The sequence below is a fragment of the Vombatus ursinus genome, unplaced genomic scaffold, assembly GCF_900497805.2.
Source record: "Vombatus ursinus unplaced genomic scaffold, bare-nosed wombat genome assembly UNPS02014863.1, whole genome shotgun sequence".
Classification (NCBI taxonomy): Eukaryota; Metazoa; Chordata; class Mammalia; order Diprotodontia; family Vombatidae; genus Vombatus; species Vombatus ursinus.
This window is the reverse complement of record NW_020954641.1, coordinates 35302137-35320112: the sequence shown is the minus strand read 5'-3', so window position 1 is coordinate 35320112 and position 17976 is coordinate 35302137. Positions and strand designations below refer to the sequence as shown.

The 17976-nt window shown below is 39.9% G+C and overlaps 1 protein-coding gene across 5 annotated transcripts in view; it reads left to right on the top strand.

The window, feature by feature from the left end:
- SH3RF2 (SH3 domain containing ring finger 2) overlaps positions 1 to 17976 on the top strand; it is a 166071-nt gene that overhangs the window by 44687 nt on the left and 103408 nt on the right. For all 5 annotated transcript variants that reach the window (XM_027841942.1, XM_027841941.1, XM_027841940.1 and 2 more), the window contains exon 3: positions 13542 to 13811. In XM_027841942.1, coding sequence (XP_027697743.1) covers positions 13542 to 13811 — 270 coding nt within the window. The remainder of the gene's footprint in view (positions 1 to 13541; positions 13812 to 17976) is intronic.

The following is a 17976-nucleotide window of genomic DNA, read 5'->3' as shown; positions in this document are numbered from 1 at the left end:
ATTGAATGAAAAAAATGTTTATGGAGACATTAAAAAGGGGGGGAAACCTTCTGCAATATTATTTTCTTCAGGTTAGTCTCAGAGTAGATAGATATGTCACCATAATATATTGTTGCTAGAGCTGTGAGTTGGTCTAACCATTCTAGAAAGCAATTTAAAAGTATGCTAGGAAATTGAAACAACTCTGAGGTACCATCTCACATCTATCAGATTGGTTAATATGACAGAAAAGAAAAATGACAAATGTTGAAGGGGATGTGGGAAAATTGGGACACCAATGCATTTTTGGTAGAGTTGTGAACTGATCCAACCATTCTGGAAAGCAATTTGGAACTATGCCCAAAGGGCAGCCAAACCTTGCATACCCTTTGACCCAGCAATACCACTACTAGGTTTATATCCCAAAGAGATCCAAAAAAAAAAAAAGGAAAAGGAAAAGAATCTATATGTACAAAAATATTCATAGAAGCTCTTTTTGTATTGGCAAAGAATTGGAAATTGAGGTGATGCCTATCAGTTGGGGAATGGCTAGACAAATTGTTGTATATGACTGTGATGGAATACTATTGTGCTATAAGAAATGATAAGCAGGATACTTTCAGAAAAACTTGGAAAGACCTATATGAATTGGTACAAAGTGAAGTGAGCAGAACCAGGAGAATATTGTACACAGTAACAGCAATATTGTACAATGATCAATTGTGAATGACTTAGCTATTTTCAGCAATACAAAGATCCGAGACAGTTCTTAAGGACTTATGATGAAAAATGCTATCCTACCTCCAAAGAACGAACTGATAGAATATGAAGTTAAAAGCATACTGGATTTTTTTTTACTTTATTTTTCTTTTCTTTTTGTCTGTTTTCTTTCACAACATGATTAATATGGAAATATATTTTGTATGACTGCACATGTATAACTTTTATCAAATTGCTTGCCTTCTCAATGAGGGGGGAGGGAAAAGAAGGTGGGGAAGAATTTGGAATTCAAAATTGTAAAAAACAAATGTAAAAATTGTTTTTACACATAATTGGGAGAAAAATAAAATCTTAAAAAATTTAAGTATATTAGGAAAGTGACTATAAAATGCCCTTACCCTTTGATCCAAAGATTCTGCAGCTAAGATATACTGAGAGATAAAGAGATCCTCTATACAGCATGATGTTTACAGTAGCATTCCTTGTGGTAACAAAGAAATAAAGTAGATGCTCATTATTAGAGAATGGCTAAACACATTATAGCACAGGAATGTAATGGACTATTATAGCACAGTAAGCAGTAAAGAATATGATGAGTAGAGAGAAGCATAGGAAGAATGATGTGAACTGATACAAAGTGATGCAAGCAGAGCCAAGAAAACAATATATATCCAATGACCACAATGATTTAAATAGAGAGAACAACAACAAAACCAGAATGTTGTATAATGATGATGCTCAAGCTTAAGTCTGAAAACAGGAGAAGAAAATTTATCCCTTTCCTTTTTTTTTCCAAAGTGAGAAACTATAGAACAGGAACATTGTCTATATTGTCAGACTTGGTAGATAACCAATTTTATCCCTTTCTCTTTGTCTGAGTGATACAGTGGATGGAGCACTGGACCTAAAGCCAGGAAGCTATTATTGTTGTACTTGTTCAGTCGTGGCTGACTCTTTGTGATCCCATTTGGAATTTTCTTGGAAAAGATAATGGAGTGGTTTATGATTTCCTTTTCAAGTGTGTCCCCATTTTACAGAGGAGGAACTGAGGTAAATATGGATTAAATGACTTGCCCAGGGTCACACAGCTAGTCAGTGTCTGAGGCCAAATATGAATTCAGATCTTCCTGACTCAAGGCCCGGTTCTCTATCCATTGTATCACCTACCTGCCCCTAAAGTTAGGAAGACCTGAGTTCATATCCAGTCTCAATCATTTATTAGCTGTCTGACCCTAGGCAAGTCATGTAACTTCTGTCCATCCCAGTTTCCTCGTGTGTGAATGATAAAAATACCACCTACCTCTCAAGGTTGTGGTGAGAATAAAATGAGATATTTGCAAAGTGCTTTGAAAAATCTTAAAATGCTATATAAATTCTAGTTATTGTTATTATTATCACTACAACAAGAGATAGTTTGCTTGGTAGGAAAGATAAGAGGGATATATTCCCAAATGAAGGTGATGTCAAAACAAAAGATGTCAATAAAAATTTTTAACTTTTTAAAATTAAAGGCTTTGGAAGGTATATTTTTTACCCAAGCTAAAAGTTTTTGAGAGGGACTGTTTTTAAGAGTGACTTAGAAAAGGTCCTTATGCTCATTGGTGGGTGTCATGTCTTTACAATTCTCATTGCTGGAGAAATAGCAAACAGGAAATTTGAGGGGCAGCTAGGTGGCACGGTGGATAGAGCTCTGGCCTTCGAGTCAGGAGGACCTGAGTTCAAATCCGGCCTCAGACACTTAACACTTACTAACTGTGTAACCCTAGGCAAGTCACTTAACCCTGATTGCCTCACCAAAAAGCAAAACAAACAAACAAAAAAACAAAGGAAATTTGGGAATTATATCCTAGAAACGGGGTTATGTTTGTTATGTTGGTTTGTCTGTCATGGCTTAGCTAAAGATTTTGAAGCCTCAACAGCTTCTCTAGTTGCTATGCTGAGAATGTATAATTTTGGAATATTATTGACCTGCATTTTCTTGGGTTTGGTTAACTACAGACAGGACCTGGGTTCTGAATTTGCTCCTCAGGAGAACACATGTGGTGTGGTACAAAAGGCCCTGGAACTGAAATCTGTCTCACAGAATGATAGCTTTACAACTGGACCTCCATCCCTTCTTTGTAGAACTGGGGGAGATGAAGGTATTATAAAAAGAAAACCATGTCAATATAGTTGTATTTTTCGAAAGATGAAATTAAAAAAAGAAAAAAAAAGTTAGAGCTGGAAGAAACCTTAGAGATCATCTAGTCCAGGAGTGGGGACCAGCAGCCTTGAGGCTACATGTGGTCTTGAATTCAGTGAAAGAGCTGCCCTTGAGGACCTAGAGGGCCACAGGTTCTCCACCCCTGAATTCTAGTCCATCTCCCCCTAACTTCATTTAATAGAGAAAAAATTGAGACCCAGAGAGGCAGAATTACTTGCCTAGGGTCACACAGTAAGTAGCAGTGTCAGGATCTGAATCCAGATTCTCTGACTTCAAAAATCCATGGTTCAGATCCCAGATCAGACATTTACTCAATATGTGACTAAGGACAAGTCATTTTCCTTCTTGGAGCCTCTTGGTTTCTCACCTACAAATTGGGGCTAATAATACTTTTATTGCCTTTTGCACAGGGTTGCCACAAAATCCAGGTTCTTAACCTGGGATCTGTGAACTTTTTTTTTAATATTCTGATAATTTTATTTCAGTATAATTGGTTTCCTTGAAATCCTCTGTATTTTATTTTATGCATTTAAAAACATTATTCTGAAAAGAGGATCCAAAAGCTTCACCAGCTCACCAGAGGGGACCCAGGACACAAAAAAGTTAAGAATTCTTGCTATAAAGAAAATACTTTTGTAAATACTGAAGCATTATAAAACTTTGAGTTCTAATTACTATGAGAAACATAAAGGAAATAGCTCTGGTTTGAGAATCTGTAGACCTGAATTTGTGTTCTGACTCTTGACACTTGGGAGCTATGAGACCATGAACAAGCCACTTAATTGCTCTGTACCTCAGTTTCCTCTGTTAAATGAGAATAATAATACTTTTACTGCCTACTCCACACTGCTTTTGTGAGGAAACTGTTTTATGAATCTTTTGAGTGTTATGTCACCATAAATTTATCTCTTCCTCCTCCTCTTCCTTCTCCTTATCATTTTTTCTCCTCCTCCTTTCTCTTCCTTCATTTCCTGCTTCTCTTCTTCCTTTTCTTTTTCCTCCTCCTCCCCCTTCTCCTTCTCTTCCTCCTCATGGCTCCTGAGCTAGGTCAGAAAGTAGTACAGAGTCTGACAGGTCCCTTCAAGTTTTTACAGCTGAGTGGATTTTAAAGAGAAACTCATAAGTTTTTTTTGGGTTCGTCTCTGTCCCAGTGGTGATGCTTCAAGTCTTTTAATGTTGTTTTAAAGCCTTCTAAACATAAGCCCTTGCAATGGAAATGACCTCTGTCTTCTGGTAGACAGTGAGGCAAATGTGATGCCCTCCCTCGGTTTTTGATGGCAGTTGTGATAAAATGGAAACTGCAGTAGATTTGGAGTCAGCCAGATGTGGGTTCAAATTCCAGCTCTGGTACTTAGCAACTAAATGAATTTGGATGAGTCATTTAATTTCTTGGTGCCTCCATTTCCTAGCCTGTAAAATGCTGTCCTAATAGCCATACTGCCTACCTTAGAGACCTTTCATAAGGGTCAAATGGAATAAGATTTAGAAGGACTATACAAATGTCAGATATTATTACTGTTGCCATCTCACCAAGGTAGCCACTTGAACTGTGTTGGATAGAATGTAAACTCCTTGAGAGCAGACATTTCATTTTTGTCTTTCTATCCCTAGCACCACTCATAGTGCCTGACACATAGTAAGTGTTTAATAAATGTGTGTTGATGGATTGCTTGATTATGCACCTACCTTCATTTAAGAGAGCATGTACATAACTTTGCTTATTTGAAGGAACAAAGCAGGCAGTAGAAAATCTTAACTTGTCAGATAACTTTGCCATACTGAAGATAGAGCTTTGTATCTGGTCTTTCTCTCTGCCATGTAACCTGTGGCTCTAGAGACAGCTGTTTCCCCACATTCAGAAATTGACCCTCACTCCTAGTTTCCCCCACTCATCTACCAACATTGTTCACTATTTTTTCCAGGGGAAAAAAGCAGCTTCCAAATAATTGGAAGAGGGAGAAGAAGGTTATGGAAAGAGGTTTGCCTATATGTAATCAGAGATGTTTTGCAGCCTGAAGGAGACATTTTACTTTTGTCTTTCCTCACTCTGCATGGTAGTTTTGACTTAGTTTCTTATGCCAAATGTACAGAAGAGGGTATCATTTACAAAATGCCCTGCCTATTGGTTAGACTTCCGTTGAAGTTGGAAAAATTGGAGAGCATCAGCGGTGCTTCACAGTAGTTCAGCTCCCAACCAACCTGGGTGAGGTATTCCTTACCCATTGTTAGTCAGGCCACCCACGTACCATCTGCTCATCCCCTAGGAGATGTTGCTGCCCACCTGACTCCCTTTGAAGTGAGCAGAGAAAGAGAGAGAGAAGTCAGGGCTTTGGCTCACAAAGGGGTTACAATGTGCTCTGTTAAAGATTTCCACGCCTTCAATTCCTATCCCATTTCAGAGGTTATTCTGATGTGAATGGAAGATGAGGAAGGCACCCTGGGGAAAAGTTTGGAGAAAACAGATTAAAAAAAAGAACTGACTGGTGAGCCAAAGGGGGCTACTTTGGCCCTGAGCAGTTTCTTCTCTATAACCATAGTCTGTTTGTGCCTCCTTATCTCTGTCAGGCAACAATATCCTTATGCGTTTGGAAAGATGCTTGGGCTTGCAGGGGAAGCAGAGACTTTGCCCACTGACACAGAGTGATAACATGGTATGCACTAGGGAAGAGAGAAAAGCAGGACCAATGTAAGAGGAAGACAAGAGGCTAAAGAGGGACGAGAGACCAAAGAAAATAGCTTCAGCCTGTAAGTTGTGTTACATCTCAGTGATTGGGAAAGGCCAGAGTAGGTGATGAATCTATGGATAGAATCTGTGCCTGTAGATGATGCAAAGGGTGGAGGAAAGTAACACCTGCCCAGAACAATGTGCTTTTTAAGCTACTAAACTCAGAGGAACCACATGGAGAGCAAACCAAATGTGTGCCCTTACCTCACCCCCCACTATGGCAACTGAGTCAAACCTAAACTTTTTCACTTAACTTGCTGCTATCTACATTACTTACCCAAAGTAAGTTGAACAAAATGGTTCAACAAAATGATCATCTCTTGCATGACACAGCCAACTTCAAGTCAATTATCTACCAGGCTGACCTCAATGTCAAAATAATAAACTAGTTCAGGGCATGTGATCCTGGGCAAATTACTTGACCTTCTTGATCCTTATTTTCCATATCTGTAAAATAGTGGTGGGGAGGAGAATGATAATCACTGCTCCTATTTCATAGAGTTGTGATGATCAAATGAGACAACGAATGGGAAAGTGCTTTGGAGACCTTAAACCACTACATAAATGTTATTACTATTATCATTAGTATAATCAAAGCACAGCATAGAGAGAAATTGATATTAGGCATTAGGAAAAGTCATTGAATCTCCTGAGCACCCTTGAAATGTAAAACTCTTTATAGGAAAAAGAAAGGAGTAGAGGATATCAGAGATTCCACTGATAATTAATCTCATATCTATACTTCAGATGCAGGAATTTCCACTATCAAGTGCTTTACAGACAGGGACTGAAGTTCAGATTTCATTGTTAGGAAATTACATATACACAGTGTTGAAAAAGTCTTGGTACAGATTTAAGCTGTTAGATCATAAAGGTATGCTAAGATTTTTGGGATACCCTATGTCCCCAAAATGATTTAGAGTGAGGAAATTCCTTTTATCAGTGCAAGTCAGCACTTTCTCAGCAATTTAGAGTCAGAGAATTGCCTAGAGCATTGAGAGCTTGAATGATTTGCTTAGGGTCGTACAGCCAGTGTGTGTCAGAAACAGGAGTTAAACCTACATCTTCCTGCCTTCTGGGCCAACTCTCTATCCACTGCTCCACACTGCCTCTTTAATAGCCATGGGTTACTTAAATAGCCATGGTAACCAGAGCCTCTGAGAGGTTTATTGCTGCAGGAAGTTTGGGATTCACTAGAGTAACCAGCTCAGCTTGGATGTGTTAAGTGAGCACTATCACTTCCCAGCTCCCATCCTTTCTTGGCAAAAAAAAATAGGGAAACACACGCAGCCTGGGCTGGGCCATCAGCACTTTCAAACATACCATTGGCATCAGCTTACTCAATGCTTTCCTGCAACTTTAAGACTAATGACTCCACTGACAAGTCTATTCTAATATGACTGTCAAAACGAGCGGCAGAGTCACTCAGTAGTCTAAGTTGTGTAGTAATTTGTTGTGTTGTTGTGTAGTAGTTGTGTAATGGTTTACCTCAGTTTCCTCTCAGTAAAGTGAAATGGTAATGGAGACTGTGTTGCTCTTCTTTCTTCAGTTCCTTGTAAAAATGATGTCCCCAGGACAGAGCATCTGACCCTATTGGTTTTCTCTAGTCTTTTTTCTTCACCATTTGTGCATTCTTTTCTCATATAATCCAACAAGAATTTAGTAAGTGCCTATTTGTAGGTCATTATGCTAGAAGCTGAGGAGTCAAAGTCAAAGCCCCTCCCCCAAATTCTGTCCCCAGGGAGCTTCCATTCTTCGGGGTGAACACAACATTGAAACAGCCACACAGTAATTTGAGGAGAGGGAACCCTATTAAGGAAAGGTTTTCCATAGAACTTGTTTCAAGTGATCCTTAAAGGAAGCTGAATAGTCTAAGACAAAGTAGTGAGGAAGGAAGGAATACCAGGCCTGGGGATGGTCCATGAAAGGCATAGAGATGGGGGATGAAATGGGAACAGTCCATTAAAGGCAGAGAGGATGGAATGCTAAGTTGAAAAAAAAAATGGCCAGTTTGGCTTGAATGTAGACTATGGAGAGCCATCTTCCAATATTTCTAGATGTTTTTTAGGGGGAAAAAGAAAAGAAAAGAATTAGTTCCTTCACAAATTTATCTTCTGGCCACACGTATGCAAACTCAAGAGGTAATCGGTTGATTGAGAACACTAGCTTTGGTCTTACTTTGACCAGAAGGTGAGAAAATCAAGCCATCCTTTTCCTTTAAGTGTTCCTTAAGGTGCTAGGAAATAAGTAAATAATGAAGAGGCAGCTAGGCAGGGCAGTGGGAATAGAAGACTGAACCTGGAGTCAAGAAGACTTGAGTTTAAATCCAGTCTCAGATCTACATCCTAGCTGTGGGACCTTGGGGAAGTCATTTAGTCTGTGCCTTAATTTTCTCATCTGTAAAATGGGGACAATTGTAGCATATATCCCCCAGGGTTGTTTTTAGGGTGAAAGGAAATAATATTTGTAAAGTGCTTTGCAAGTCTTAAAGCTCAGTATAAATGCTAGCCATTGTTATGATTGTTATTATTGGTATTATGAAGACCTCATCTATGTTCATTGTCAAGCCAGGCTCTCAATAGGGATCAGGCCTCTCTCCCTGTGCCAAAGGGGCTATATTTTTACATTTACTTCACCTACCCATCTCCTTCTCTCCCTTCCAGCAATGTATGGCTTTTCTACTCTTCCAAATTGAAAACTAGCTTGGGGGGCAGTTTGGTATAACGGGATAAATGCTAGGTTTGGAGCTGGAGGTGGTTGTTGTTGTGTGGTCCTTTCCATCATGTCTGACTCTTCATGACCCCATTTGGGGGTTTCTTGGCAAAAATACTGAAATAGTTTGCCATTTCCTTGTCTGACTCATTTTACAGACAAGGAAACTGAGGCAAACAGGGCTAAGATGAATCTTCCTGATTCCAAGCCCAGGGCTCTATTCATTACACCATCTAGCTACCCAAGGATTTAGGTTTAAATCCTGACTCCACAACTTACTATTTGTACAGCCATCGGCAAGTCGCTCAACCTCTCTGGACCTCAGTTTCCCCATCTTTAAAACTGGGGGGAGGTCAAACTAGATGGCCTCTATGGTCCCTTCCAATCCTAAAATTGTGTGATCTCTGATCCTAATACGGATGGCTAAGCCACCATTTTTGCTGAATTCCAGACAGGCCTGGCTGGGCCTCTTCTCAGAGCCACGCAACAATTGCCGTTGATCACACGCACACTCTGCAGAAACCCCTGTGGTGAGAAGTAACACTAGAAGAGTGGAGAGGCTGCCTTGAAGTCAGGACTACCTACGGTCTTGTCTGACTCATACACGCTGTTTGACCCTCAGGCAGCTCTCTGTGACTCTAAGTTGCAGAACAATGACTGATTTGCATTAATAGAGAGGCTTTCCTAGCCAGGAGATCTCTCCATCAATAAAATCTCAGGTCTAGGTTGAAGAAAAATTGCATGGCACTAAGCTAGGCACTGGGGATACAGTGAGAAAATAAAAGACAGTTTCAGCCTTCAAAGAATTTGCATTCTGAGGGGAGAGGTATGAATGTAACATATACAGTGGTAATCAACTAACAGTCTAAATTTCTTGTATTTCTTACACACTATTTTTTTTTAATAGCTTACCTTTCCACATGGACTTTGTTTGTCTTCTTTGGTTGGTGTACCAAGTTAATAAGGCAGCCAGGTGAAGTGGTTCAGCAGGTAGAATGCTGGATAGAATGCTGGGCCTGGAGTCCGGAAGACCTGAGTTCAAACCCAGCATCAGACACTTACTAGCTGTGTCACCCTGAGCAAGTCACTTTACCTCTGTTTGCCTTAATCCACTGGAGAAGGAAATGGCAAACAACTCAAGTATCTTTGTCAAGAAAAACCCACGGACAGTGTTGGTGTCGTGTGGCCCCACAGGGTCTTGAAGAGTCGAAAATAACTGAACAACAATAATCACCAAGTTAATAATTCAAGGCATTCCCAGTGGGAATACTGCACCAGGAATTGGGGGCATCTTTTCTATATGAAGAGGCATGGGTGGTTGTTTCTGTGCATTCATCAACATTATTTTCTTCTTAATGTTTTATTTTTACATCACCTTTCTTTTTGAATGTATCCCTCTCCCCTCCCTTACCCAGTGAGCCATCCCTTGTAACAAAGATCAAAAAAGAAAAAAGTAGCTCAGAAAAACCAACCAAAATATTAACCATGTCTGATATCATATGTAATATCCATACCCATAGTCCTGCCATCACTCTAAAAGAGGGCAAGAGAATACCAAGTGTACCATCCTCGCTGACACCTCCTCATCCTTTCCAGGTGAGCAAATTAGGTAGGGACCAGGAGCCCCTGAACTAAATCATTACCGGTTGTGGCCTCAGCATGGAATGCCACCTCCATTTGAGACACACATTAAACTTCAATTTGGACAGCCTCCATGTGTGAAGAATAGCGAGAAGGCAATTTGGTGACTGGAAGCTTCTCGGTAGTAGGGAAAGAAAACAATTACAGACGATAAAAAAGAGTTACAAACAATACATCAGGTGATATTTTATTGGGGTCTTTGAGCCATTTCCCCTAGGGAAACCATTTAGGATGGGGTGGAATTAGCCATCTGAGTCTCTTCAGGTGCTTAACTTTTATTCAAGGGCCTTGGAGTTAAATAATTCATGCTAATAGTCTCAGCTGCAAGGAGAACAAATTGTCAAGGCTCCAGAGATGCATTTCCATTACAAGGCACAGCCCTGGATGAAGTTTGTGATGAAAAGCCATGTTAAGTGGCTTTCGTTTCATGCCCTTATTTCTTTCTGCAGCCTGAGAAAGAAAGCATCATTGCAAGAACGAGGATGGGCTTGAGTGGCCCAGGGGAGAGACTGCCCAGAATGATGCTTGAGCCAATGAATAGGATTTTCACATTAAAAATAGCAACCAGAAATTCATTTAGCCCAACTCCATACTGAGGGGAGTGGGAGAGAAGAGGAGGTGGCAGCTGCAGTTGGAGGTGGTATTGCTATTAATTCTACCTGGGGATTTCAAAGTTCAAGTGTCTTCAAAGAATCTTAAACATTTTCTGAAATTTGAGTTGGGGGTGTAATTGCTCAGCAGTCATTAAACCATATGCGCCACCTGCACTTGCCATCATTTTCAGAATGGGAAAGGGAAAGAGGCTCCCTGGCTTTCCCCCACATGCTTTTAAAACTCCATTCTGGCATTGTGATTTGGGTGGGAGTGGGCCAATTGCAGCTGGGTAGTTAATTCAATATGCATTTATTAAGCACCTACTTTGTGATTCCTTTTTGACTAAGTACCCCTAAGGTGGTAGATGATACTAACTAGTATCTCTAAGTCGTATCATAGATATTTCTATTATTAAAGGAGATAATGTGTAGATCTCGGTGGTCGTCGTAAAGCACTATATAAATACTAGCTCCTTGTATCATTATCTCATCGGAGGTTCTGCAACAACCTGTGAGATAGATAGGACTGGTATTATTACCCCCATTTTACAGATGAGGAAACCAAGTCTGAAAGAGGTAAAGTGACATGCTAACACATAAGCAAGTAAGTGTCTGGGGCAGGATTTGAATCAAGGCCTTCCATGTGACCTTGGTCAAGTCTGCTCCTCTCTCAGCCTCATTTTCCTCCTCTGTAAAGTAAGGGGGTTGGACTTGATCTCTAAGGTTTCTTCCAGATCCAGATTTATTATCCTGTGACTCCCAGGCTAACATTCTCTCTACTATGAGCAACAGCCTTCATCAGCTTCTAGGCCAGCCTTGGGACAAATGACTAAAGGAAAAAACCTTCCTCTTTTGTTCAGATTAACCTGATTGCCACATCAGCTGCAACCTTACTTCTCAGATTTCATAAAGCATTTTGCTCTGCACTCCTCCTGTGTACTTATTGGATAATATCTATTAAAGTTATTTATGCTTGTCTTATCTCCCTACTAGATGGTAAGTTCCAAGGGCAGGGACTGTGCTGTGTCCTAACTCCTATCTTCCCCCACACCAAATTGACAATCCACATATTGTTGTTCAGTTGTGTCTGACTCTTCATTGACCATAGCACAACAATACTGGCCATGGGGTTTTCTTGACAAAGATAATGGAATGACTTGCCATTTCCTTCTCCAGTGGCAAACAGAGGTGAAGTGAATTGCCCAGGGTCACACAGCTACTAAGTGTCTGAGGCTGGGTTTGAACTCAGGTCTTCCTAACTCCAGGCCCAGCGCTCTATCCACTGAACCGTATAGCTGCCCATACATAGTAGAGGCTTATGAATAAATGTTTGCTGAATGAACGAATTAGTGAGTGAATGGATGAATGTTGAATACTAGAGACACAAAGCTGTACAGGGCCGCTTCTAAAGTGATGATTTTACAGCAGCTCATTTAACAATTGTTATTCCCTTCTGTAACTAGCAGATTTGCCTCAGCCCTTGAAAATCCCCTGCTTTTGTCCGCAGCTTTTCTGGATAAGGAAGGACTTCCCAGCATAGCTGGCTGCCTGCATAGATGGCAGAACCTGCTCTACATGGTTTACTCTCTTGGATTCCCTGCCCCCTTCCACTCCCTCTGTTCCCAGCTCCTTTGCTCTTTCCCTGGGCTCTAGCTGTCACTCTCTCTCCTGGGGCTTGCTTGATAGAAAGATGCAACTACTTAATCCAATCTGCAAAGTGAATTTTCAAGTTTTTGTATATCCCTAAGCCACAGAGGGTTGTTCAAAATTCCTTTTGAAATAATTATGATGGATTCATGAGATCCTTGGAAGAGTTCGGTCAGTACCTTCAGCATTTCTCTCATGAGCAGCCAGGATACCTGGCATGAAATCAGACTATTTCATCATCTCAGGAAAATAGAAATAAAATAAGAAAGATAACTTAAAACAAAATGAATTTATCCATTACACTGGAGGGATCTCTATGAAACTCCATTTGGGTTGTCAAACTTAGCCAAAAAGTCTTTTTTTTTTAAGTTAAGCTTTTTATTTAATATTACAGAAAATATTTAGTCAACCAGACCAAAGCCCATGTCATTATCAGACTCCTCAAATTCTCCTTTTTTTTTTTTTTTTTGCTTCCTCTTTCTGCTTCTCCTTAACTGGGGCAACTGTGCTAACAGGAGCAGCCTCTCCAGCAGGGGCAGCACCATCAGCTACTGGAGAAAGGTCCAACCAGCTCCTACATTGCAGATGAGACTTGCAATGTTGACATTGGACAGGGCCTTTGCAAATAATCCAGGCTAGAATGGCTCAACATTTACACCTGCTGCTTTAATGAGGGCATTGATTTTATCCTCCATGACTGGAGCCTCATCATCATGAAGGATGAGGGCAGAGAGATCCAAGTGAGCTTGGTGATGGCCATTTCAGGAGATGGATAAGGAGAAACTTGTTTGTAGGGGTGTTGGCTGGCTGAAGTGAGGATTCAGCCCAACCCGACCTTAGCTTCTGAAGAAGAACCAAGCACCTTAGAAAAGCCCAAAAAGTCTTTAAGCTATATTGGGAGCTTAATATCTCTCAATAAGGAAAAAAAATCAGTTTAAAAAAATTGTGACAGAATTGATGAATTATTTTGAGTGATGACCAGTTGACATTGGTTAAAAGTTATGCATGCAGAAAAACAAACCAACAACAAAATAATAGAATTCCTATAGTACTACATATTTTTTCAAAGTACTTCTATATTTACTATTTCAGTTCTTCCCCATAGCAATCTGTGAGGAAGATAAACTCATATAATTACCTGTGCTTTAGTGATAGGGAAAACTGACATGGGGAGTTATGTGACTTACCCAAGGTCACACAGTCAGTTGAAGTCAGTCAAGGCTAGACCATTGTTAGGTCAAAGTGCATGTCATCTCACCATGCTACCTCTCTTTTTTGGGGGTAAGTCAGATAAAGAATTTTCTGCTTTGTCTACTCACAGGTGCCAAGAGCAAAAGCCCTATGCAATTACAGAGGGCAGAACCCAAGTGACCTGAGGTTCAACAAGGGAGATATTATCCTCCTTCGAAGACAGCTTGATGAGAACTGGTACCAGGGAGAAATCAATGGCATCAGTGGAATCTTCCCCACCAGCTCAGTGGAGGTCATCAAGCAGCTTCCACAACCTCCCCCACTCTGTCGGGCTCTTTACAACTTTGATTTGAGAGATAAGGACAAAAGTGAGAACCAAGACTGTCTGACGTTCCTCAAGGTAAAGGGTTGAGCTGGGGAGGGGGAAATCTATTAAGATAATAACTAGAAAGCAATGGTTTATATTACTTTAATAAGAAGTTTTTTTTTTCCTTAAAAAAGCATCATTGACTTGTAGAATAGTCATTCAGACAAGGTTGAGACTGGTTGTCTTGGAAGAGGGGCAAAGGTATGCTGGGAAATGTTTAATAACCCACTTTCTGATAAAATGTATACTCACATACTTTTACATTTCATTTGCATTATTAACATTTTCCTCATCACTTTCTTATGTGTGGAAATCCACAAAATTATAAAATAAGTGCTGATTTATAGTTTGCTAATCTTCAAACTGAAGATTTACAGTAGGCTAACAGTGGACAGAGCTGGTTCTAGTTGGCTCCAGCACACCCTGAAGGGACTAATGATTGTCACACTCGACATTATGCTAAGCACCAGGAGTCTCTAGACATGTCTAAAATGTAACCAGCCCAAGGTACCACACTTCATCTGGTGTTAGTCATCGAAATCTGGTTCTTAGAAGGAAATACTAGGCTCTATGAAATTATAAAACTAGCTTCATATTTCCAAATCAGTTAAGAAGAAGCATACATCACTTAGCCCTATTAAAAGAAATCTTAGAGACAAACTCAGGAAAAGAAAGGTAAAGATATTTTATTTAGCACACCAAGGCAGCAGGCAGTTGGGTGCAGCAGGCCCAATTCAGACTGTGATGCTGCTTTTTATAGACTGGAGTAAACAATTCCATAAAAAGGACAAAAGTATGTTGATTAGTACAAAAATCAAGGCAAGCCAGATGTGGTCAAACAGGAGATGGAAAGATGAAACATTCACCTCTTGGGTATACATGGAAGGGAATGGGTGAATTTAATTCAGGTGATCATTACATATACTACTGTGGGTAAGAATCCCTTAGAAGAAATGCAGTAGCCCTTATTGTCAATAAGAGGGGGAGAAAAGCAATACTGGGGTATAATGTTAAAAATGAGCGGAATCATATCTATTTGAATCCAAGGCAAACCATTAAACATCACAGTAATACAAGTCTATGTTCCACCCACTGATACTGAAGAGACCAAAGTTGATCAGTTTATAAAGACCTACAACATCTTCTAGAAATAACACCCAAAAAAGGATGTCATGTTCATCAGAGGGAATTAAAATGCTAAAGTAGGAGATCAAAAAATAATTGGAATAACAGGCAAGTTTGGCCTTGGAGTACAAAATGAAGCAGGGCAGAGACTAATAGAGTTTTGTCAAGATAACTTGCCAGTCATAGCAAACACTTTTTCAATGACCCAAAAGGTGACTTTACACATGACATCACCAGATGGTCAATACTGAAATCTGATTGATGATATATATTGCAGCCAAAGGTGGAGAAGTTTTATACAGGCAGTTAAAACAAGACCTGGAGCTGACTGTGGCTCAGATCATGAGCTTCTTATTGCAAAATTCAGACTTAAATTGAAATAGAGAAAACCATCAGACCACATAGATATAACCTAAATAGCATCCTTTATGAATATGAAGTGAAAGCAATAGATTTAAGGTAGTAGATCTGATAGAGTACCTAAAGAACTATGAACAGAGGTTCAAAATACCATATAGGAGTCAGCCACAAAAAACATTTCAAAGAAAAAGAAGAGTAAGAAAGCAAAATGGCTGTCTGATGAGGCTTTCCAAAAAGCTGAGAAAAAAAGGAAAGGGAAAGGAAAAAGGGAAAGATGTATCCAATTGAATGCAGAATTCCAGGGAATAGCTAGGAGAGATAAGGTTTTCTTAAATGTGCAATGCAAAGAAGTAGAAGAAAACAATAGAATGGGAAAGACAAGAGATCCCTTCAAGAAAAAAAGAGATATCGAGGTAATGTTTCATGTAGAAATGGACATGATAAAAAGATAAAAATGCAGGAACTTAACAGAGGCGGAAGAGATTAAGAAGAAATGGCAAGAATCTACAAAACTGTACAAGAAAGATCTTGATACTACCTATAACCACAAAGGTGTGGTTACTAATCCAGAGGCAGACATGAATGAAGTCTAGTGGGCCTTAGGAAGCACTGATAACAAAAAAGGTTAGTGGAGGTGACAGAGTTCCAGCTGAGCTATTTAGAATCCTAAAAGATGATACTGTTAAAGTGCTGCACTCCAAATATGCCAGCAAATTTGGAAAACTCAACAGTGGCCACTAGATTGGAAAAGATCAGTTTTATGTCCCAGTCCTAAAGAAGAACAATGCCAAAGAATGTTCAAATTACCAAACAGTTACACTCATTTTACATGCAGCAAGGCTGTGCTTAAGATGCTGCAAGCTAGGCTTCAGCATTATGTAAATATCTGAGAATTACCAGAAGAGCATTTTTGAAGAGGCAGAGGAACTAGAGACCAAATTGCAAACATTCGCTGGATTATGGAGAAAGCAAGGAAGTTCCAGTAAAACATTTACTTCTGTTTCATTGACCACACTAAAGCTTTTGACTGTGTGGATCACAACAAAGTTTAGCAAGTCCTCAAAGAGATGGGAGTAGCAGATCATCTTACTCATCTCCTGAGGAACCTGTATGTGGACTAAGAAACAACGGTTAGAACTGAACATGGAACAACTGATTGGCTTAAGATCAGAAAAGAAGTATAACAATGCTGTATATTGTCATCTTATTTATTTAATTTATATGCAGAGTACATCATGTGAAATGCCAGGCTGGATGACTCAAAAGCTAGAATTAAGGTTACCAGGAGAAATATCAACAATCTCAGATATGCGGAACATACCATTCTGATGGCAGAAAATGAAAAATAATTAAGAAGGGTGAAAGAGAGAGTGTAAAAGCTGACTTGAATCTTAACATCAAAAAAACTAAGACCATAGCAACTGGTCCCATCACTTTCTGGCCAATAGAGGGAGAAGAAATTGAAGTAGTGTCAGATTTTATATTCTTGGGCTCAGAGATTACTACAGATGGTGACTATAGCCATGAAATTAAAAGACTCTTGCTCCTTGGAAGGAAAGCTATAATAAATCTGGACAGCATAATATAAAGCAGAAATATCATCTTGCTGACAAAGGTCAGTATAGTCAAAGCTATGGTTTTTCCAGTAGTATGTGTGACTATGAGAGATGGACTATAAGGAAAGCTGCCATGATACAGAATTGATGATTTCAAATTGTGGTGCTAGAGAAGACTTTTTTTTTTAAATTAATTAATTTATTTTTAGTTTTCAACATTCACTTCCATAAGAGTTTGAATTCTAAATTTTCTCCCTCTCCTTCCTCTCCCTCCTCCCCAAGGTGGTGTACAATCCACAAACACCAAGGGAACAATCTATGTAGGCTGAGCAAAGCAAAAATAGGACGTCTTACAGGCCAGAAAGCATCTATTAATCACCCGTTATATGCAAGGCCCTGGGACTACAAAGACAAAATTAAAAACTTCCCATGCCTTCAGGAGCTTTCAAGTATTATTAGGGAGATACCACATATAAATAGCTACATGTATATATGGTCATTTGAAGAAGGGAAAGACAGACAGTGTCATCAATGAAGGCTATCAGGAAAGGCTTCCCAGCGAATGTGGCCCATGGGCTAAGCCTGCAAGGAAGCAAGGAATTCTAAAATCAAGAGGTGAGGAAGTGTGTTCCAGGCAGCACCTCCGGAGGGCTGTGGGGTTGGGGTGAGGGGTGTGGGAACAGCTTGTACAAAAGGCACTGAGACAGGAAATTGGGATGCTGAGTTGAGGGAATTGCAGGAAGGCAGATTTGCTTAGAATTAAAGTGTCTGAAGGGGAAGAATGTACAATAAACATGGAAATATAGTTGGGAGGTAAGTAGTGAGAAGCTTTCAGTGCTAATCGTGTATTGTATCCTAGGAGTGGTGGGGAGCCACTAAAAGTTCCTAAAGTGCAGGGGAAATGACTTAATCAGACTTGTGCCTTTGGAAAATTATGGGGGGCAGCTGTCTGGTGCAGTGGAGAGAGCACAGGCCCTGGAGTTAGGAGGAGCAGAGTTAAAACCCAGCCTCAGACACTTGACAGTTAGTAGTTGTCTGAGCCTGGGCAAGTCAGTGAACTGCAATTGCGAGAAAGAAGGAAAGAAAGAAAGAAAGAAGGAAGGAAGGAAGGAAAGAAAGAAAGAAAGAAAGAAAGAAAGAAAGAAAGAAAGAAAGAA